Below are 23247 nucleotides of genomic sequence, written 5' to 3' on the forward strand. Positions count from 1 at the left end.
AATTTTTGAGAGCGCTTTTGTCACTTTTAATTATTTAATTTTTGAGAGCGCTTTGTCACTTTTAATTAAATCGGGATGGCAATCGATTTTTTAAATGTTAATGGGGAGATGGTACCTTACACTATTGTCCCCATTATAGGGGATGGAGCTTGCCTTTTCCGGGCCCTCTCCTATCTCATGTATAACACACAGTTAATGGCGAGGGATGTGCGTGAGATAATCGTGAGTCATGTGGTGGATAATTGGGAGGAATTTTCAATTATGTCCCACGACAGCTTGGGGAACAATTACAATAGTTCTAGCGAGTATCTCGATGAAATGTCGAAACCCTTTACTTATGGTGGTTTATGCGAGTTGGTGGCGGCTGGGCAACTTTTCGGGTTTGTTTTTGAGGTTTACCGTAATGGTAAGCTCTATGAGAGTTTCGGTGAGGAAGGTAACCCTGTTAGGAGAATACGTTTCACACAAGATATTTCTAAGGGACATTTTGATGCGTACGAACAACGTAAACCTGATGAAGAGAACAACAAACCGTCCTTCTCTCAGCCTGACTCAAACTCACACCTCTCAAAGCATATACTTATTCCTATTCCTAATGAGGCTCATGTAAAACGACGAAAGAGATACACTAATGTCAAAAGGAGGAAGCAACTTATAAATGCGTCCAAAAAATATGCACAGAATAACCCTGAGGTGCACAGAACAGCAGTGACTAGGTACCAACAAAAAAATCCAGAAATGCACAGAACAGCGGTGACTAGGTATCAACAAAAAAATCCAGAAATGCACAGAACAGCAGTGACTAGGTATCAACAAAAAAATCCAGAAATGCACAGAACAGCAGTGACTAGGTACCAACAAAAAAATCCAGAAATGCACAGAACAGCAGTGACTAGGTACCAACAAAAAAATCCAGAAATGCACAGAACAGCAGTGACTAGGTATCAACAAAAAAATCCAGAAATGCACAGAACAGCAGTGACTAGGTACCAACAAAAAAATCCAGAAATGCACAGAACAGCAGTGACTAGGTACCAACAAAAAAATCCAGAAATGCACAGAACAGCAGTGACTAGGTATCAACAAAAAAATCCAGAAATGCACAGAACAGCAGTGACTAGGTACCAACAAAAAAATCCAGAAATGCACAGAACAGCAGTGACTAGGTATCAACAAAAAAATCCAGAAATGCACAGAACAGCAGTGACTAGGTACCAACAAAAAAATCCAGAAATGCACAGAATAGCAGTGACTAGGTACCAACAAAAAAATCCAGAAATGCACAGAACAGCAGTGACTAGGTACCAAAAAAATAATCCTGAGGTGCACAGAGAGGCAGAGTCTCGATATGAACAAAGTAATCCTGGAAGAAGAGTAGAAAGGCGAATACTTCCGTGGACGGTTAAAGCTCATTCAGGTATGGCATATGATCCAGACGTGGCTTATGAGACAGAGAGCACTATAGCTTTGGGAACCATGAGTCACAAGTGCAAATATTGCAATGCTCTTAAATGGCAGGAAGAATCCCCTGGCATGTGTTGCAGCGCTGGAAAGGTGCAACTTGCACCCTTAGAACCTCTGCCCGAGCCTCTATATAGTTTGGTAATGGGCAGACATCCAGAGCACGTTCACTTTATGAACAATATTAGAAAGTACAATGGTTGCTTTAGTATGACATCATTCGGCGGTAAGCAGGTTCTACAAGATGGCTTTATACCGACCTTTAAAGTTCAGGGGCAGGTATATCACTTGGTAGGAAGTCTGCTGCCATTACCTGAACAGGAAGCTCAATTTCTTCAAATTTATTTTGTGGGAGAGGATGACAGGGAAGTGCGTTTAAGATGTAGCAATTTTTCAGATGTCAAACAGGGATTAGTCAAAGAACTACAGAGAATGCTACATGACGTCAACACCTATATAAAGGACCTGAAAACCACTTTGGATAAGGTATCTCCAAATTGCAAAAAGTTTGAAGTTGTTATCCATGCAGACAGAAAACCAGATGACGCTCATAGAGGTTGCTTTAACGCACCAATAGCAAATGAGGTAGCTCTGGTGATTGTGGGTCAGGAATTCAACAAGCGAGACATCGTGCTGCAGAGCCACGATAACAAACTGCGGCGCATCAGCGAGGTCCACCGGTCGTACGACGCCTTGCAGTACCCGCTCATGTTTTGCCGTGGCGAGGATGGATACTCGATTGCCATTCCTCAGCGAGACCATCAGACCAAGTTGCAACATAAGAATTTAGTTTCCGCAGCGAGCTTTTACTCATATCGAATTATGATTAGAGAAGGGGAAGTTAACCACTTAGTGTACTTCCGTTCTCTTTTTAGTCAGTTTCTGGTTGACATGTACGCCAAAATAGAGACAGAAAGGTTGAACTATATTAGGAACAACCAGGCGCAGCTTAGGGCAGAAAGCTACATTCACCTGAGGGATGCCGTGGGAAGGCAGGATGCTGACGTTTCTCAGCTGGGTAAAATGGTGGTGCTTCCGTCATCTTTCACTGGAGGACCTCGCTACATGCATGAGCGGACACAAGACGCAATGACATACGTTCGCTACCACGGCCGTCCTGATTTGTTTATCACTTTTACCTGTAATCCAAAGTGGAAGGATATAACAGATGCATTATTGCCTGGGCAAAAAACTCACGATCGACACGACATTATAGCAAGGGTATTTCATCTTAAGGTGAAGAAAATGATGGCTCTATTGAATAAAGGTAGTCTGTTTGGAAAAGTGTGTTGCTATATGTACTCTGTGGAGTGGCAAAAGCGAGGTCTGCCTCACATACACATATTGCTGTGGCTAGAGCAGCGCATCTTCTCTGATATGATCGACAAAGTCATCTGTGCGGAAATACCTAATCCTTTAAAAGACTCTCTTCTACACAATATCGTTAAAGCCAACATGATTCATGGTCCATGCGGGGGCTTAAACCACAATTCGCCTTGCATGAAAGATGGTAGCTGCAGTAAGAGGTATCCGCGAATATTTCAAAATGACACTCAGACAGGAGGCGATGGATACCCACAGTATCGGAGGAGGTCTTCAGCTAATGGTGGATACACCGTAGAAATCAATGGAATAGAACTGGACAATCGTTGGGTGGTGCCGTACAACCCTGTATTGTTACGTATTTTTAATGCTCATATTAATGTGGAATTATGCAATTCTGTAAAGTCTATTAAATACATTTGCAAGTACGTGAACAAGGGAAGTGACCAGGCGGTTTTTGCCCTGGAGAGTGAGAAGGATGAGGTGAAGATGTACGAGAGTGGGCGGTACATCAGTAGCTCAGAGGCGGTTTGGAGAATCTTGGCGTTCCCAATACATGAGAGGTACCCCTCTGTCTTCCATCTCAATGTTCACCTTGAAAATGGTCAGCGTGTGTACTTCAACTCTACAAACTTAATTGAGAGGATGAATAACCCACCTCAGACAACACTATTGGCTTTTTTTGAACTTTGCAAAACTGACGAATTTGCAAAAACTCTCCTGTACTATGAGGTTCCTTCATACTATGTGTGGAAAAATAATAAGTTCGAGAGAAGAAAGAGGGGGAAAGATGTGGATGGTTGGTCAGGAATAAAGAAGGACCACGTACTGGGAAGAGTGTATACCATCCATCCAAACAACACTGAGTGTTATTATCTGCGTTTGTTGCTACATGAGATTCGAGGTCCAACGTCTTTTTTAGATCTGAGGACTGTGAATGGTGTCCTCTGTTCCACATTCCAGTCTACATGCAAGGCATTAGGTTTATTGGAAGATGACAAGCAATGGGACAATACCTTGGAGGAAGCTGCATTATGTGATTCACCTTTAAAGCTGAGGGAGCTTTTCACAGTGATGTTGGCATTTTGCCAACTTTGTGAACCTCTGAGTCTTTGGGAAAAGTACAAAGACAGCTTCTCAGAGGATATTATGCGACAAGTAGAGAGAGAGTTGAAAGGTAGTGCGCAGAACATGATAGATGAGGTGTACAACAGATGCCTGGTAATGATTGAGGACGCAGTGATGTCTTTGGGAGGACAGGAGTTGGAACAGTATGGCCTGCCTCAGCCAAAAAGGTTTGGAGAGGTATTGGGGAACAGAGACTATTTGAGGGAGACAAACTACGATGTAAATGCCTTGGAAGAAGTGGTATTGAATAACGAGGGTTTATTAACAGATGAGCAACTCGCTGTCTATCGGCAGGTTCTTAGTAGCGTAGAGTCAGGAGATGGTCAGGTATTTTTCTTAGATGCTCCAGGTGGTACTGGGAAAACCTTCCTCATCAACTTACTTCTGGCGAGGGTAAGGAGAGAACGTGGAATTGCCTTGGCTGTTGCATCGTCAGGTATCGCTGCTACTTTGTTGGAGGGAGGGAGGACCGCTCACGCTGCTTTTAAGCTTCCTCTGAATTTAATTCAAACAGAAATACCTCTGTGCAATATTTCAAAACAAAGTAACATGGCTAAAGTACTACGGGATTGTAAGCTCATTGTTTGGGATGAAAGTACCATGGCACATAAGGGGGGTTTTGAGGCATTGAGCACAACCCTCAAAGATATTAGGGGTAACGATGGAGTAATGGGGGGAGTGACCGTGCTGCTTGCTGGAGATTTCAGACAGACTTTGCCAGTAGTGCCAAGGGGAACTCGAGCAGACAAAGTTAAGGCGTGTGTAAAGAAATCACATTTGTGGTCCCTTATCAGGAAAATCTCTATCAGGAAAAACATGAGGGTACACTTGAAAGGTGATGTTTTTGCAGGGCAATTTTCAAAACTACTATTAAAAATTGGAGATGGAGAGTATCCTGAGATGGAAGGAAAAGTGATTATTCCTGCAAATCTAGGTTTAGTAGTAAAAAGCCTAGAGAGTCTTATTAATAAGATATACCCTGATATTGCGGATATCAAAGAAAAATCTATGGATTGGCTGTGCGAGCGTGCCATTCTGACCCCTAGGAATGATAAAGCTGGTGTCATTAATAACATTCTTCTTAAATCATTCGAGGAAGGAGAAATGAATTACAGATCTGTGGACTCGGTGGTAGATACGGATGACGCGGTCAACTACCCAGTAGAGTTTCTTAACACAATGAACCCTCCTGGCTTACCAGCCCATAAGCTTTTTCTTAAAGTGGGGGCACCAGTGATGTTGTTGAGAAATTTGAATCCGCCAAAACTTTGCAATGGCACAAGGCTTCAAGTGAAGGCTCTACATAGAAATGTTATCGAGGCCACAATATTCACCGGATGTGCACGGGGAGAGACGGTATTTATACCACGCATACCACTAATATCGTCAGAGTATCTTTTTGAGTTTAAGAGGTTGCAGTTTCCTATCAAAGTTTGTTTTGCGATGACTATCAACAAGTCTCAGGGGCAGTCGTTAAAAGTAGCAGGAATTGATTTAAGTGAAGACTGTTTCTCACATGGGCAGTTCTATGTGGCATGTTCGAGAGTGAGCTCACCAAACAGTCTTGTGATACTAGCGCCTGAGGGGAGAACCACTAATGTGGTATACAAAGAAGTTCTAAAATAGAAAAAAAAGGTTGTAGATATTTTTGGAGCATTTTTAAAAAAAAATTATGATAAAAAATATAATGTTCGCATGAGAGAGAAAAACATGTATGTGAAAGACATCATGCCTGTTTGAGAAAACAAATAAGGAGAAAAACATGTGTGAAAGAGGTTTATATAATTTTGCTAATTTTTATGGAAAAAATGACCTAATTTTAAAAAAGGTGAGAGAGTAAAAGACACCATGTCTGTAAGAAACACCATATCTGTAAGAGACACCATGTCTGTAAGAGATACCATGTCTGTGAGAGACATGTATTTAAAGTAATTAAATACGGGAAGAAAGCACGGATTTCTTTACAGTGGAATAGGCCTACTGGGGAAACCACTAAAAAAAAAACGCATTTATAATAGTACCTCAAGGGTGATGCGGAAATCTATTGGCGTTAAATGTAAATATACGCTATCATCTATTTGCGTGTCTCATTAAATATGTCTTTCAGGGCGTGTCCTCCGGGGCGAAGCCCGGGTAACCAGCTAGTTGTTTATAAGATTAAGATGCGTAACACTACAAAAAGGCGTGATATCCGTACAAAATTACCTTTTTAAAAAAAAGGTAAAAAAGAGCGCCAAGTACACGCATAGTAATGTATATGTTGTTACCTAAAGAAAAAAGTGGTAGTATTATACCTCGAAAAAACCTAAGTAACAAGTGGTATATCTTTATATCTCGAAAAATCTCGAAAAAATCTAAGCAGTAGTATCTTTATTTCCGAAAAATTATGACCCAAGTGATACACGTCACAAAATTATGTTACCTTATCAAAAAGAAGAGTCGCGCTTCAAGTGATCTATTACAATTACAAAAAAGAAATGATATCTCTTTAAATTAGAGCGCCAATCACAGAGAGAACATGTATATTGCCTCAAAAAATAATTGTTGCACTACTTTGAAAAATTTTTACATTGTGTCAATTAGAAAAGAATGTATAATAACAATTTTATAAGATTAAAAAGTTTTATTTAAATTTAACAAGGGAATACAAGATATTTAAATACAAAGTTATTTACATGTGTATTTTTTAATGGTCAAAATATACCAGAAGATAGAAAACATATACAAATATTGCACAGTGCGTCAGCTCCATTCAATTGTCCAGATCCAAAACTTATAGATAAAAATGCACATTGGGTATGTAGTTATTACGATACAACAGAAATATATATCTATAATTCAGAAAATAAACAAAAATTGCACGAACATCACGAGATATTCTTGAGAAAATTATTTCCAATGTACGATTTTGAGAATAATCCTGTTGAATTTCCTACTGTTACAATATCAACCAAACTGTAATGATTGCGGAGTTCTTGCTATAGTTTTTGCGATTTCATTATTGTTTAATATTAAACCTGACAAAGTTAGATATGATCATAGAGTAATGCGTTCACATTTGTTGAAGATTTTCGAATCGAATACAATTGAACATTTTCCTCAAGATCCACAAAGTGATGCTCAGACAGTGCTTCCATTAGCAGTAATAAGAGATAGAGAAGCTAAAACGACTGCTCTACGTATAAATAGACATTTATCTCAGAAAGATTCTTGTGAAACCTTTAGTAATACTGGAAATAATTGCGCTGAGAAACGTTGTCGAAAGGAACATGACTCGTTAGAAAATGATCGTGCTAAAAAACGGCGTCGATAACAAAATTCAGAAAACAATTGTGTTAATAATACTAAAATTAATCGCGCTAAGAAACGTTGTCGAGAGAAACAAGATTCAGAAAATGATTGTGCTAAAAAACGGAGTCAATATCAAAATTCAGAAGACAATCGTGCTAAAAGACGACGTCAGTATAAAGACAACTTAGCAAATAATCGCCTTAATAAGCGAAAACGTTATCTTATACATTCTCAGCAAGAACAAGATAGACAAAGAAAATATTATCTTATACATTCTCAGCAAAAACGAGATAGACAAAGAAAATATTATCTTATACATTCTCAGCAAAAACGAGATAGACAAAGAAAATATTATCGTATACATTATCTTATACATTCTCAGTGTTCGAGAGCGTTCGGTAGCGCGAGATAGCGCGCGGTAGAGGACGACCACAAAAGAAACGGAGAGGAACAGCAAGTACCGAAATACAAAGTTTAATGTTCAATATATGTACAGTTATTTACACGAGTTTCCCTTTCAGGCAAAATACCGTGAGCGCGCACAGAGTTTAGCTCGGCGAAAGCGGCGATGTAGCGATTAAGCTAGCAAAAAGCGGTGATAAACGATAAAGCAAGGCGATTGTGTAACGATACTAGCGGTGATTTGCGAGCGAAATCGATCCCGCGGCGCAGCGGCGGTCCTTTTAACTCCTCCGAGGCGAAACTCCCTCCCTGCAGGTTTCTCAGAATTTCGGGAGGGTGATTGGCCGTTGGAGTCTCGCGTCATGGAGCTGACGTTACCGTTTGCGTGGTGACCCGACGGGGTCGTCACCTGTTTTCGAGTGCTTTGTGTATAGCATGGATCGTTCCTTTGTTCTAGCATTGTTGTTTGACTTTATTATTGATGACAAAGTGAAAGTTTCTGGAAGGTTGATCCCGAACGATCCATGCTATACCGAATATTTCCGTGACAATTCTCGAAAGTAATATTCACGCGAATATTACTTTCCCGAATTTTCTGCTGGCATGCATGTGCAGACAGCTCGCGATGCTAAAGTTTGCGATCTCAAACACTCAGCAAGAAAGAGATAGACAAAGAAAATATTCTGATCGTAAATGGCTTTATAATAAGCGATATTATGAGAGAAAGAAGTCTAAATGCGTACTTGCAAACAAAAATCGTGATATTGCCAAAAATATTACTAAGAAATATGCAAAGTTTTGGTCACGAAATTATATAATAAAATTTCATCCTGTGGCAATTGAAGATATTGAAAAGAAACTTGATATTAAAAATCATATTGAAAGACGATTAGAAGCCGAAAGAATCGTACGTTGGTGTATGAATATTCGAGACAGTTTTGTCCGCAAGATCTATAAAATATTAGCTTCACTTAAAAATAAATCAGAAGCGTGTTTGACTCTTGCCGAAGAATGCTCTACAATTGACGATAAAATACGTGCATTATGTGGCATATCGCGACATACGGCTTCGTCTGAAAATTATTTTATCGACACATATCGTAACATTACTTCGTCACAACCTTTAGTAATGAACGTAAAAGGTCAAACTATGAATGTATTACCTTTGCAGCAGGCACAAGCAAAAAAATCATGGGAATGTAATACCTTGTGTACAATTGATGATCCGTTTTTAATCGATCGTTATGAAAAATTCCTTCAAACGATAAGTACATGTACTTTAAACAAAATACCACAATTGTTAGAAAAGATTCATACATGTACGATAAAAAATTTAAATAAAAAGGGTCACGCACATGCTTGTTACATTGATACGAAACTTTGCAAAGCAATGTTTCTTTGTGTTCAAATATTATCACCTCATTTTCCAAAGGTGAGACATATTAAACGTTTAATTTATCAAATAACAAGTTTCTATCGGAAAATGTTAAATCTGCAGAAGGCTTTAACTTCCGCTGATTTAGACACATTAAATGAAATTATAACTTTGGAACAAGAAAAAGCAAATATGTACAAACATCAACAGAGTTGTACTATTTTGAGTGATGACGATATCATTTCTCGCTATAGCAACGCATTTAAGGCTTTTACCAAACGCTGCATGGACACACCTCGATATGTTTGTGCATCATGTGAGAGACTTTGTTATAAGAGAAGTGTCTCTGAAATTAATAAGCTTAAAACGCAATTAGATATTCCAATTTGGAGAGATTTAATGGCGCATTTAAAAAAACATAACATTATCCCACAATACATATGTCGTTATTGTGCAGGAAAATTCCATAACGGATTAATGCCTGCGTATTGCGTTTTAAATGATCGATTTGTACGTGATACACCCGAAGAAATATCATCTCTTAACACGTTTGAAAAAATTTTTATACAAAGAGCTAAAGCTTTTCAAACTGTTGTTAAAATGGGAACTGTTATTAACAAAAAACTGCCTCATAGAAATATGGTACAAAAAGTAAAAGGTAGAACGTTTCATTTACCATTACCTTTACAAGAGACATGGAACAAATTATGTTCCGATACTGATCCAATTAATAAAAATCATGAAATGTACTTCGTACGTGTTAGAGGTGTTCCAACAAAATCCAAAATTGTTTGGGAGGAATACGTAGATCGTAAAAAGGTACACAAAGCTTTAACATGGCTCAAACGTAACAATCCTTTTTACAATAATATAACACTCTCAGAAACTCACGATGGATTATGTTTAGAGAAACTGGATAATAATGAATTTGAAGCACAAGAGACGGAAAATGATAGTGAATCTGTTTCGGATAACGAACAAGAATTGAGTCCAAAAGTTCCAATGGAAAAAACAAAAAATAACGTAGACGCTATTTTATCAAATGACGAACAAGAATTGAGTTCAAAAGTTCCAATGGAAGAAACAAAAAATAATAACGTAGACGCTACTTCAAATAATCAGCGTGAAGCGATGTTAACCCAGATTCTCGACGAAAGTCAAGATAGTTATTACGAGCAATACACTATTTATCCTTTATATGAAAAAAAATCATGTCAAAGTGCTACTGCCTTATATCAAATGTTAAAAGTTCAAGATTTGCCCTTGGACAATCGTGAGAAATCTTTAGATCTATTGTGTTTTCCAGATTTATTTCCTTTTGGTGTTAATGGACAACGCGAAACTAGACAGGTTAAACTTCACAGCCATGAATTTATTAAATGTTGTTTGACATCCAAACATTCACAATTTAGATTAAGTCCACAATTTTTATTTTTCTTGTTAAATGATGCGAATATTCGTCAATTAAGTCGTGGTATTTATCATAAATTGTATACAACAGATTCACGAGAACGTTATACGGCTAAAAAATATTTAGAAGCATTGCAGAAAGGTGATATGGAATCTGACTTGAGTTCGATATTTTCCACTTTAAGAAATACGGAACAATACTGGCGTAGACCAAGAAGTGATTTAATTGCTATGACGCAAGAATACGGACCTGCGGCATGGTTCTTTACAGTTAGTCCTGGTGAATGGATGTGGGAAGATTTAGGTGCATATATTCGTGAAGTAAATGGATGGCCAAACGATTCGACGCCCATTAGCGTACTCGTTGCTAAAGATCCCGTGTCGACATCGAGGTTTCTTGATAATAAATTCAAAGCGCTGCTTGATTTTATTTGTTCCAAAGATCACCCGATCGGAGAAGTAACACATTACTTCTGGCGACGAGAATACCAAGGTAGAGGTATACAACATTTTCATTTATTAATTTGGATTAAAGACGCGCCAATTATCGGTAAATCTTCTGTTGAAGAGGTTTCTAAATTTATTTTGCAACATATAAGTTGTAAAATGCCAGATCCAAATATTTCACCATTGTTATACAGGCGAGTCAATATGTATCAACTACACAAACATAACAATTATTGTCTTCGTTCTAAAAAAGCAGGACGTAAAACGATTCGTGTCTGTCGTTTTGGATTTCCTCGTCCAGTTACAGACCTGTTGATTCTGAGAGATGTCATAAGTTCGATAGCAGGTAGGAAACGATTAAAAAATAGAAGTAGGCTTTATGACCTTCCTCGAACAGATACTGAAACCTGTATAAATGATTATAATCCTATCATTCTTACTGCATGGGAAGGAAATATGGATATACAATTTATCGGTGAAAAAGCATCGCTGCTTACTTGGTATATTACTAAGTATATAAATAAACCAGGAAAAAGTGAAATATCTGATGTTATCTTTGATAGTAAAAATAAGAAAAACGAATCATTGGCGAGCCGTCTTTGGAAGATTGCTTTTCGAGCCATGAGTAATAGAGAATGTGGAGCTCTTGAAGCTGCTGATACACTGCTAGGTAATCCTTTATATGGGACTGATCGAAATACGAGTATTAGATGGTTAGATGTTAATATGATACGACATAGAAAAGTTAAAACCTGTAAGGAAATTGAAGCTCTTGATGGAGATTCCACAGAAATATTTTGTCCATCTATAATAGATGATCATTATCCACGGAGACCGAAAGAACTTGAATCCTTGTGTTTATATGAATTTGCACAGCAATATGATATTACGAAAATCAAACCACGAAGTAAAAATATTGAATTCTACAAGATGAATAATGGTTATTATCTAAAACGACGACAGCGTAATTATATTATTAATCACTATAAATATGATGTCAATACGCGGCCGGAAAATTATTTCTTTTCATTACTGCTTATGTTTAAACCATGGCGGAAACTGGAAGATCTTAAAAATGGATGTGATACTTATGCAGAATCATTTCACAAGGGAAAATTAGATCTTGAGAAAGCATTGTATTATCGTGAAAAATTAGAGGAATTGCAAAAAGCATTTGAAACTGCGAAGCAATTGGTTCAGCAACGTTTAGATGATTTAGAAAAACAGCACGAGTCTCAAGATGATCCCGATAATCCAATAGGTGTTCAAAATATTGAGGCTGGTGAAGCGATGCAAGATTTTAAGGATCTTGGTGAAAAATTAGTTCAGGAAATCGATGTATCTGAAATGATTTCAAATCTGAACGCAGATCAAAGAAGAGTATTGGACGATGTGATCAACATCGTAACATCGCCGGATAATAAACAATTACTAAAATTCGTTAGTGGAGAAGGAGGTACTGGCAAAAGTTTCTTAATTAAAACAATTAAATGCTGGATAAAACAAAATCTCAACAAGGATACCGTTGTAGCAGCACCTACTGGTATAGCAGCGTTCAATATTGATGGTTTGACCACTTACAGAGCGTTGCAGTTACCCGTTACACATGGTGATACTCCCAAGTATACACAATTATCTGATCACGTTTTGAAAGTTTTACGGGCAGATCTGAAAGATGTTATTCTTATTATAATTGATGAAGTGTCAATGGTATCTAATTTAAGTTTAGCGTATATACATTTACGACTATCTGAAATATTCAATACCACTGAAGATGGTTGGTTTGGTCAAAAGCATATTCTTTTATTTGGAGATCTGCTTCAATTACCTCCTGTACGTGAAAATTTTGTTTTTGCTCAATTATCAAGGAAAGAAATTGATAAATATATTGGCTCTATAGCGTCTACAAATTTGTGGAAAAATTTTAAATATGACGAATTAACTATCAATATGCGCCAGCAAGAAGATGAATCTTATCGTGAATTACTCTCGAGAGTTCGTATTGGTTTATTGACAAAATCTGATCTTGAGATTCTCGAAAAAAGAAAAATATCTTTTACAGGCGAGTCTTTCGAAACAAGATTATACGAATTATGTAATTTGATTGATAATTTGCCACCTGATACCGTTTGTTTACTGCCTACTTGTCATATGTGCGATGTTCTTAACAATGCAATGTTAAGTCGTATTGATTCAAAAGAAATATTATTAATTGCTGAAGATACGTATGAATGTGATAGACATATAAAAAAGAAAGTAGTAAAAAAATTGACGGATAATGATGAAGATAATACTAGAACAGCTGGACTTTCAAGACTAATTACAATTAAAATTGGAGCTAAAGTCATGATAAGACGCAATATTGATGTCACTTTGGGCCTTGTAAATGGTACAATTGCTACGGTTATTTCTGTTGTGCAGGATACTGATTATGTAGAAAAGATAAAACTTCTTTTACCGTCTGGTTTAGAGTATTTTATTGAAAGAGTAAGTGTCAAGTTTCAAGTAATGGATATGGATAAAGCGTATGTTGTTAGAAAACAATTTCCATTATCTTTGAGTTATGGCATCACTATTCATAAAAGCCAAGGATTAAGCTTGAGAAACGCTGTTATAGATATAGGTAATTCTGTATTTTGTCATAGTCAATCATATGTTGCGTTATCCCGAGTAAAATCTCTGAATGGATTGTATTTAATTAATTTGGATCCGTCATCTATAACAGTTAGTGATAGAGTTATTACCGAATGTAATCAGCTAAGACGACAATTTATACCACAAGCAAAAATGATTACTATTTCGAAACAACGTTTTCGAAAAGTAAAAGATGTTCCGTGGACATTGTCGAAAACAATTGCTTCCGTTCAAGAGTCACATCAAGAAGTTCGACAAAATACTGCTTGGGAGATACGTGCTTTTAAAAATAGAGATGAAGATTCGCACTGTGCAAATGCAGTATTACAATGCTTATTGCATTTAAGTATTATTAGAAAAAAATTGCTTAATATTAAGAAACAAGATGATTTAAGTAAATTAGCACAGCGATATGAAAGTAATATGGAAAATTTGAACACTGATGCAATACGGAAAAGTTTAGAAGAATACTTTTCTTCGATTAAACGAGATGCCGTCGAATTTCTTACTGCTATTTGTACAAAATATGATTATGTAAGAAATCTGGTAGAGCATCAAGTTACTTGCACTAGTCGGTGCAAATCATGTGGTAATACGAAAGTTATTATTACTGATAACAATATAGTTGTTCCAATTTCTATTAAAAATTTAAAGAAAAAATGTGATCTTAATGATTTATTAAAGACTACATTTTCACATTGGTGTCAATCATATGACAAATCATGCGAACATTGTGCAGGAAATGATATAATGTTTAAAAATGAATTAACGTTGACAAAAGAAATAGTTATTATTCATTTAGTTTTGTTTTCATTACAAGATAATAAAGTAATAAAAATACCACAGAAATTTTATTTAAATGGCATACCAACAGCTAAAGTATCAATAGCTAAACAGCAGTATAAAGTAATGAATGCTATATTTCATGATGGTTCATGTATTGAGAATGGCGATTATACAAGTATGTGTAGAGAAGGTACATCTTGGACTAAAATTGATGATGGAAAAAAAATGATTAAGAAACAAGGACAATGGCCTACAGGTGCTAGAATCATTTATATTGTTGCGCTCGACCGCGCGTTCGCCACACAATCACTCACTTTTACACTCGCGGCGCGTGTCACGACACTCTCGCACAAATAAGATGACTCGTTTAGAAAATCAGTAGCTCTTTATTACGACTCTCGGTATAATAGAGGAGCTCGGGACGACACGTCCGAACGAGACGCGTCCCAGAGTAAATCTGAACATCTGGTATAACAGGAAAATCAATAGTTAATTGAGCATCACGCAATCAATATTAGTAAACAAGCATCCGTCACTAAGGACGGTTCGCCACGCGACATCAAATGACGGGCGACTCGCATATACGCGCGACACAAGGATAGCACGGGCGTAACAATATATTATTTTTACGGGAGGGCTCTATTTGCCTACAAAACAATTGCCTACAGGTTTGATTGCACACACTTATTGCACACAATCCCGATAGCACACATTTCAAATTGCCTACAGAACGATTGCCTACAGGCATTATTGCGCACATATTTCTTTGTCTACACGATCATATTGCGCACAGCGCATTGCACACACGTCCGTATTGCACACAGAGCATTGCGCACACGACCGTATTGCACACAACGCATTGCACACACGACCGTATTGCACACAGCGCATTGCACACATGGCTGTTATTGCACACACGACCATATTGTACACAGTGCACTGTAAAAACGGCTGTATTGCAAACAGCGTATTGCACGCAGCGCATTGCACACATGGCTGTATTGCACACAGCGCATTGCACACACGACTGTATTGCTCACAGCGCATTGCACACACGACCGTATTGCACACAGCGCATTGCACACATAGCTGTTATTGCACACACGGCCGTATTGCACACACGTCCGTGTTGCACACACAGCCGTATTGCACACACGGTCGTATTGCACACACGGCCGTATTGCACACACGACCGTGTTGCACACACGACCGTATTGCACACACGGTCGTGTTGCACACACGGCCGTATTGCACACACGGTCGTATTGCACACACGGCCGTATTAGAATATTGCAATGCTTTAACTTTTTGTATTGTAGAAGACGATGGAAATGATGACGACGTTTACACCGAGTGATAACGGCTCGATTTACAGCGAAGTTTGAATATCGATGATAGAACTTAATTCGGCGTAAATCGGGCCGTGTAAACGTAGTCAAAGCTGTAGCATTGATACACGCGCTTCCGAAGGTTAGCGCTAGGTTGAAAATCCAATTACCTGTGTTATTCCCTGTTCCTGTTGCCTGTACTTTTGTATTGCATTCAGCTTAAGGCTTCGGGATACTCACCGCAGCCATATTGGAATCGTGACGTCAGACGCGAGAAATAACACGCTGAGAATTTTGCGTGCCATTTCTACATAAAAAAATATTTGGATTTAAAAAAACACTCCAGGTCGCTTTAGCACACTTCTAAAATAGTCCGAAACTAATCTTTTCTGTTATAAGTTAATAATAGGGTGGTTAAATAACTATATGGGACTTGGTGCGAAGTGTCATGATGCGATCAAGTGATTGTGCATCTGCAAGCTAGGTTTCATATTACAGTCATTTTTCAGCTGTTGATTGATTGTCAACAAAAAAGGTTAGTTTTCGGATTATTTTAAAAGTGTGTTAAAACGATCTGAAGTGTTTTTTTTCTAATCAAATATCTTCGTTATAAATAGCACGCAAGAATTCTCCATGTATTATTTCTCGCCTCTGACGTCACGATTTTCAATATGGCTGATTAAGTATCAAAAGCCTTAAAACTGTTCTATTTTTATGTAGATATAGTTGTTGAAAAATCACATAATTATTACTCTTTATGAATTAAGCTAATATGGAAAAAGTCCGAAGTGCTCCTTATCCGATTTTGATGAGCTTTCAATATGTCGTTTTTTTAGATGAAAATAAGGGATACGTATTCTTTTGGTACATATCCAATCGTATGTTTAAAATTTTAAAAAACTTCTTTCAAAAAGATCAAATTTTCTTTTTTGAGGTAAATATCTCTAAAACTATTTAATCTAAAAAAAAATTGATACAAGTAATATACAAAAAAAAGTGCAAGGTATAAGAAACAAAAAAATTACTTATATGCTTCAAGTTCTGTAAGGATATGTCGTTTTATGTGGGAGGGCTCCATTTGCCTACAAAACGATTGCCTACAGGTTCGATTGCACACACTTATTGCACACAATCCCGATAGCACACATTTCAAATTGCCTACAGAACGATTGCCTACAGGCATTATTGCGCACATATTTCTTTGTCTACACGATCATATTGCGCACAGCGCATTGCACACACGACCGTATTGCACACAGCGCATTGCGCACACGACCGTATTGCACACAGCGCATTGCACACACGACCGTATTGCACACAGCGCATTGCACACATGGCTGTTATTGCACACACGACCGTATTGTACACAGTGCACTGTAAAAACGGCTGTATTGCATACAGCGTATTGCACGCAGCGCATTGCACACATGGCTGTATTGCACACAGCGCATTGCACACACGACCGTATTGCTCACAGCGCATTGCACACACGACCGTATTGCACACAGCGCATTGCACACATGGCTGTATTGCACACAGCGCATTGCACACACGACTGTATTGCTCACAGCGCATTGCACACACGACCGTATTGCACACAGCGCATTGCACACATGGCTGTTATTGCACACGCGACCGTATTGCACACAGCGCATTGCGCACACGACCATATTGCACACACGGCCGTATTACACACACGGCCGTATTGCACACACGTCCGTGTTGCACACACAGCCGTATTGCACACACGGTTGTATTGCACACACGGCCGTGTTGCACACACGACCGTATTGCACACACGACCGTATTGCACACACGGCCGTGTTGCACACACGACCGTATTACACACACGGCCGTGTTGCACACACGACCGTATTGCACACACGGCCGTGTTGCACACACGACCGTATTGCACACACGACCGTATTGCACACACGGCCGTATTGCACACACGGCCGTATTGCACACAAGGCCGCGTTGCACACACGGCCGTGTTGCACACACGATCGTGTTGCACACACGGCCGTGTTGCACACACGGCCGTATTGCACGCACGGCCGTGTTGCACACACGGTTGTATTGCACGCACGGCCGTGTTGCACACACGACTGTGTTGTACACACGGCCGTGTTGCACACACGGTCGTATTGCACACACGGCCGTATTGCACACACGACCGTATTGCACACACGGTTGTATTGCACACACGGCCGTATTGGAATATTGCAATGCTTTAGCTTTTTGTATTGTAGAAGACGATGGAAATGATGACGACGTTTACACCGAGTGATAACGGCTCGATTTACAGCGAAGTTTGAATATCGATGATATAACTTAATTCGGCGTAAATCGGGCCGTGTAAACGTAGTCAATGCTGTAGCATTGATACACGCGCTTCCGAAGGTTAGCGCTAGGTTGAAAATCCAATTGCCTGTGTTATTCCCTGTTCCTGTTGCCTGTACTTTTGTATTGCATTCAGCTTAAGGCTTCGAGATACTCACCGCAGCCATATTGGAATCGTGACGTCAGACGCGAGAAATAACACGCTGAGAATTTTGCGTGCCATTTCTACATAAAAAAATATTTGGATTTAAAAAACCACTCCAGGTCGCTTTAGCACACTTCTAAAATAGTCCGAAACTAATCTTTTCTGTTATAAGTTAATAATAGGGTGGTTAAATAACTATATGGGACTTGGTGCGAAGTGTCATGATGCGATCAAGTGATTGTGCATATGCAAGCTAGGTTTCATATTACAGTCATTTTTCAGCTGTTGATTGATTGTCAACAAAAAAGGTTAGTTTTCGGACTATTTTAAAAGTGTGTTAAAACGATCTGAAGTGTTTTTTTCTTTCTAATCAAATATCTTCGTTAAAAAATAGCACGCAAGAATTCTCCATGTATTATTTCTCGCCTCTGACGTCACGATTTTCAATATGGCTGATTAAGTATCAAAAGCCTTAAAACTGTTCTATTTTTATGTAGATATAGTTGTTGAAAAATCACATAATTATTACTCTTTATGAATTAAGCTAATATGGAAAAAGTCCGAAGTGCTCCTTATCCGATTTTGATGAGCTTTCAATATGTCGTTTTCTTAGATGAAAATAAGGGATACGGATTCTTTTGATACATATCCAATCGTATGTTTAAAAGTTTAAAAAACTTCTTTCAAAAAGATCAAATTTTCTTTTCTGAGGTAAAAATATCTTTAAAACTATTTAATCTAAAAAAAAAATTGATACAAGTAATACACAAAAGAAAAGTGCAAGGTATAAGAAACAAAAAAATTACTTATATGTTTCAAGTTCTGTAAGGATATGTCGTTTTATGTAGATATAACACGAATACATGTTGTATATTCTTTCCGACATTTTTGAAACTATTAAGACTCAGACGTATGCGGGAAAACGAGACGTACATATCGGACTCGCGTGGAAAAAATTCAGTTTGTTGTTATTCATCGAACGTCGTTTCCATTTTCGTATTTTTAAAACATCTTTTCGGCGACTTTTTCCCATTTGACTTGACAACGCATCGAGCCTGAGTAATAAAGATAGCACGCTCGTCATACCTCGTAGATTCTGTTACTGCAGAATCTAACGCGATAAAATACAGAAGATACGATCGTCTCTATTTGGCGACAAGTCCTGTCCCGTGAAGATATAAATGCCGTGAGTTTAATATAGTTCTGTACCGTTGGGGAGAGAATCGTAGAAAAAATACGAAAGATGGAAACGAGAGTGAATTTGTCTGTTCTTTTTAGGTTCTCGTGCATCCTCGCATGAATGTCGACATCGAGCTTTGTACATTACCTTCGAGATCCGCGACTTCAGAAACACCTAGTGAGTTCGCGTTTTACACAATCACTATACGCTTTACATTCACGCTGATGTTCCGGGTTCACGAACGGCGCGGCACGACAAAATGGCCGCGAGAGAGGGGTCGATATCGGGATCGAATTCCCTGCGCTGAGTTATTGAGAAGTGCTCGCTTGCCCTTACGCTCGATTATCACAACACTTGTTGCAATCACTATACCCGGGCTGACTGCATGTGACGGTCTCGTTCGCCGTCTGTACGTTCTTTTAGATGAGGATCACGGTACCGCACGCGGTGATCACGTGATCCGTTTGTGTGCGTTGCCCACTCGATTGCGGGCGACAAATCTCGTCAATCTCGTATGACGAGATATATTGCGCGACGACTAATGCCGCTTGCGACGACACTTGTACGCTCGAAACTACCCCTCGCACAGGGCTTCTCGCGTCCCCCAATACCGAACTCCTCGCAGTCGGAAAACGGCTCACTCTTCGCTGCACGAGTGAAAGAGCGATTCGAGATGTTTCACGCGGCGATCTCACGGATGCGGCTCGCAATGAAACTTGATTACGGACTTCACGCATTGGCGGTCGAGACCATTCCCGATAGGCACAATGTCGCGAACGCCCGGCTCGATGTGTCTCTTTTCGCGGCAGAGAACAGAAGAGAGCGCGGATCGATATCGATTATCCTTCGTCCCGATAGGAGACCCTCGGCGGGGGTATGGGCCTCACGAAGGGCGAATCACATGGATCCGCGATGTAACGCGTTGCGCGGTATACATATTTAGGAAAACGCGTGCGCGTTTCGCAATCGCGCTGTCGAAACGGTAAGCGCGATATTCGGGTGATCTCGGATAAAGTCGAGTCAAGCCCGAGGGTTGTTTGTGCTTGCGCCAGGGGCGATTACTTTCGCGACAGCGCTCTGCTACCTGATTTTACCTTAATCCTAAACATACTGCCCGCCTCGAAGCTTTAGTTTCAAAATTTTCTGACTTCGAATGTGATGAAGTTCGAGGAGGTCGATATGTGAACGCACGAAATCTTATGAGCTAATTGAACGCAAACTGACAGACTGTCGCAGAACTTTATTTACAAGACTTAAGCAATAAGGGTAACAAGAATATCGCACGAACCGCCCGCCGTGGCAGACAGATTAGCGACGCGACGGCTGAAGAGAAGTCGAATCGTTACTAGAAGTCTCGTCAGAACGCGTCTCACAGTCAATCGGCAGCAAACACAGTTTTACGATCGGCCGGGTATACTCGGACGTCGCGGTTTTGACATTCACAACACGAATCAATCCATCGGAACCGGCGTGGCACTGGGTAATTCGACCAAGCTCCCATTTACAAGGAGGCAGTGTGGCATTCCGCAATTAAACGAGCTGCCCAACTTTCACGGGCGTTTGCAATTTTCGCCATTTAACACGCTGCTGCAACGTGTTAACGTAATCTGTTTGCCACAATTTCCAAAAGCGCTCGGTCAAATGTCGACCACCTCGACAACCGATTTTCATGCAAATCTAATAGCGATGGCTCCGGATTGACCGCGATCGCCGATCCGATTAAAAAATGTCCGGGCGTTAAGACCTCGTAATCATTGAGCGTATCTTTCAACGGAGCGAGAGGACGCGAATTAAGACACGCTTCGATTCGGCACAACAAAGTCGTAAGCTCTTCGAACGTGAGCATGTGATTCTGGAGTACCCGACGGAGATGATGTTTCACGCTCCGGACTCCGGCTTCCCATAAACCACCGAAATGTGGCGCAGACGGGGGAATAAAATGCTATTGGACATTATCGGAAGCGGTGGCGTTGAGAAAATTCGGATCATTAACGGCTGCGCGATATGCTTGGGATAACTCTTTAGTGGCTCCGACAAACGTTGTCCCGTTATCGGAGTACATTGACTCCGGCAATCCTCGACGAGCGCAAAATCGAGAAAAGGCGTCTAGAAACGCGGGTGTGGAATAATTTCCTACTAATTCTAAATGGATCGCGCGGGTTGCAAGACAGACAGACAACGCGATATACGCCTTTCGTGAACTAATTCCGCGGCCCCCGGAAGCGCGAACTTGTACGGGTCCCGCGTAATCGAGACCGCAATGTGAGAAACTGCGCGATGGCGGAGACACTCGCATGGTAGGAAGATCTCCCATGAGCTGCTGGGGCACGACCGCTTTTTCACGCGTGCAAACCACGCACTTATGAATTATCGATCGGACCGCGCTTCGAGCTCGTAAAATCCAGAAGTCCTGTCGCAGTGTTGCGAGCGTGAGCTGCGTGCCTGCATGAAGCCTTCGCAAATGAGCTTGCCGAATGAGTAGAGTCACTAACGGATGTGACGCGAGTAAAATTGGATGCTTAGAATTAAACGAGATCGGAGCGTTTTTGAAGCGTCCTCCGACTCTAAGCAATCCCTCGCGATCCACAAATGGATTTAACGATAAGAGCGGACTTTTAGCATTTAATGGTTTGTTGTTGGTCAACGCGGTAAGTTCGGCGGAAAATAATTCAAGTTGAATCTGCTTGAGCCAGAATGTGCGAGCGCGATGACATTCGTGGACCGACAAGGCGAGTCCCTGTGGCGCGAGATCCGATGACCCATCCGCAAGACGACAGCGAGAAACAAATTTCATGATGTACGCTGTTACACGAATGAGTTTAGCCTACTCTGAATACTGTGCTGCTAGATTCCACGAGACGGGAGGAGTCGCAACGTGTACAGTGACTGCGCGTTCCTCGAGCGACGTTTCGGCGAGAGGCGATGTAAGGCCTTCCGGCCATTTTTCCTGAGGGAACTGAAGCCATGGGGGTCCCCGTCACCATAACGGGTGATTCACTAATTCGTGACCGAGTAAGCCGCGAGATGCACAATCTGCCGGATTGTCCGCGGTAGCTACGTGATGCCATGTCACGTTCGGGAGAAGCGATTGAATTCTTGATACGCGATTCGCAACGAAAGTTTTCCAATGAGACGGATGCCGTTTCAACCATGCGAGTACGATTTCGGAATCGCTCCAACAATATCGCGCAACGACATCAACCGCGATCGATTCTTGAACAAATTCCATTAAATCAGCTAATAATAACGCGGCAGAGAGCTCCAACCGAGGGACGCTCATCGTTTTTATCGGAGCTACCTTAGATTTTCCCGCGAGGAGCGAGATTGTTACTTCGCCCGACTGTGATATTACGCGAAGATATACGACGGCTGCGTATGCAACAGTAGATGCATCAGCGAAGCCGTGCAACTCACAACGAACGGAATCAGATTCCTGCCCTGTCCAACGCGGAAGCTGCACTTCATTAAGCGCGGATACATTTGTGTAGATAAGCTGCCAATCGCGGAACACGTCGGGAGGAAGTTCGTCGTCCCAATCGAGCTTGAGACGCCATAATCGTTGCATAAAAACTTTCGCGGTAATTATGACGGGGGTGACTCATCCGAGCGGGTCAAACAACTTTGCGATCATTGAGAGAATTGATCGTTTCGTTTTCGGGATGTGAGCTTCGATCGCGACCCGATACTGGAACACATCTCGCGCGGGATTCCAGCTAATTCCGAGAATCTTTAAATGTTCATCAGTTTGCAAAATTTTATTGCATGCGAGACCGTGATTGGCCGGATCGATATCCGATAAAAGCTCCGAGTCGTTGCTCGCCCATTTGCGCAGTTCAAAGCCGCCTTTTTTTAAGAGTGCGATGAGTTGAGTGCGAGCTTGACGGAGGCAACCGCGTTTGTGTGCACCGAAAAGAACCTCATCGATATATTTTTTTCTTGCGAAGGATGATGACGGCCAACGGGAAAGCTTGCCCTTCATCAATAACTAACTGCT

General features: G+C 40.3%; 3 protein-coding genes across 3 annotated transcripts in view; 2 read left to right on the forward strand and 1 right to left on the reverse strand.

Moving 5' to 3' along the window:
- The first annotated feature begins 1419 nt into the window (after positions 1–1419).
- LOC143903201 (uncharacterized) lies at positions 1420–5538 on the forward strand. Its single transcript, XM_077416659.1, has one exon. It carries the CDS (start codon positions 1420–1422, stop codon positions 5536–5538), a length of 4119 nt encoding a protein of 1372 aa, XP_077272785.1.
- A 2699-nt stretch (positions 5539–8237) lies between these two features.
- LOC143903224 (uncharacterized) lies at positions 8238–14763 on the forward strand. Its single transcript, XM_077416680.1, has 2 exons — positions 8238–10883; positions 11032–14763. The coding sequence occupies exons 1-2, from the start codon at positions 8525–8527 to the stop codon at positions 11151–11153; spliced, it is 2481 nt and encodes an 826-aa protein (XP_077272806.1). The 5' UTR covers positions 8238–8524; the 3' UTR covers positions 11154–14763.
- Positions 14764–23170: 8407 nt separating this feature from the next.
- LOC143903202 (uncharacterized) overlaps positions 23171–23247 on the reverse strand; it is a 1107-nt gene continuing 1030 nt past the window's right edge. Inside the window, exon 1 of the mRNA XM_077416660.1 lies at positions 23171–23247. This exon is cut by the window's right edge and continues 1030 nt beyond it. Within this exon, the coding sequence (XP_077272786.1) occupies positions 23171–23247 (77 nt within the window).

The sequence above is a fragment of the Temnothorax americanus genome, unplaced genomic scaffold (assembly GCF_048541705.1).
Source record: "Temnothorax americanus isolate GAGA-0224 unplaced genomic scaffold, ASM4854170v1 Scaffold44, whole genome shotgun sequence".
In the NCBI taxonomy this organism is placed as follows: Eukaryota; Metazoa; Arthropoda; class Insecta; order Hymenoptera; family Formicidae; genus Temnothorax; species Temnothorax americanus.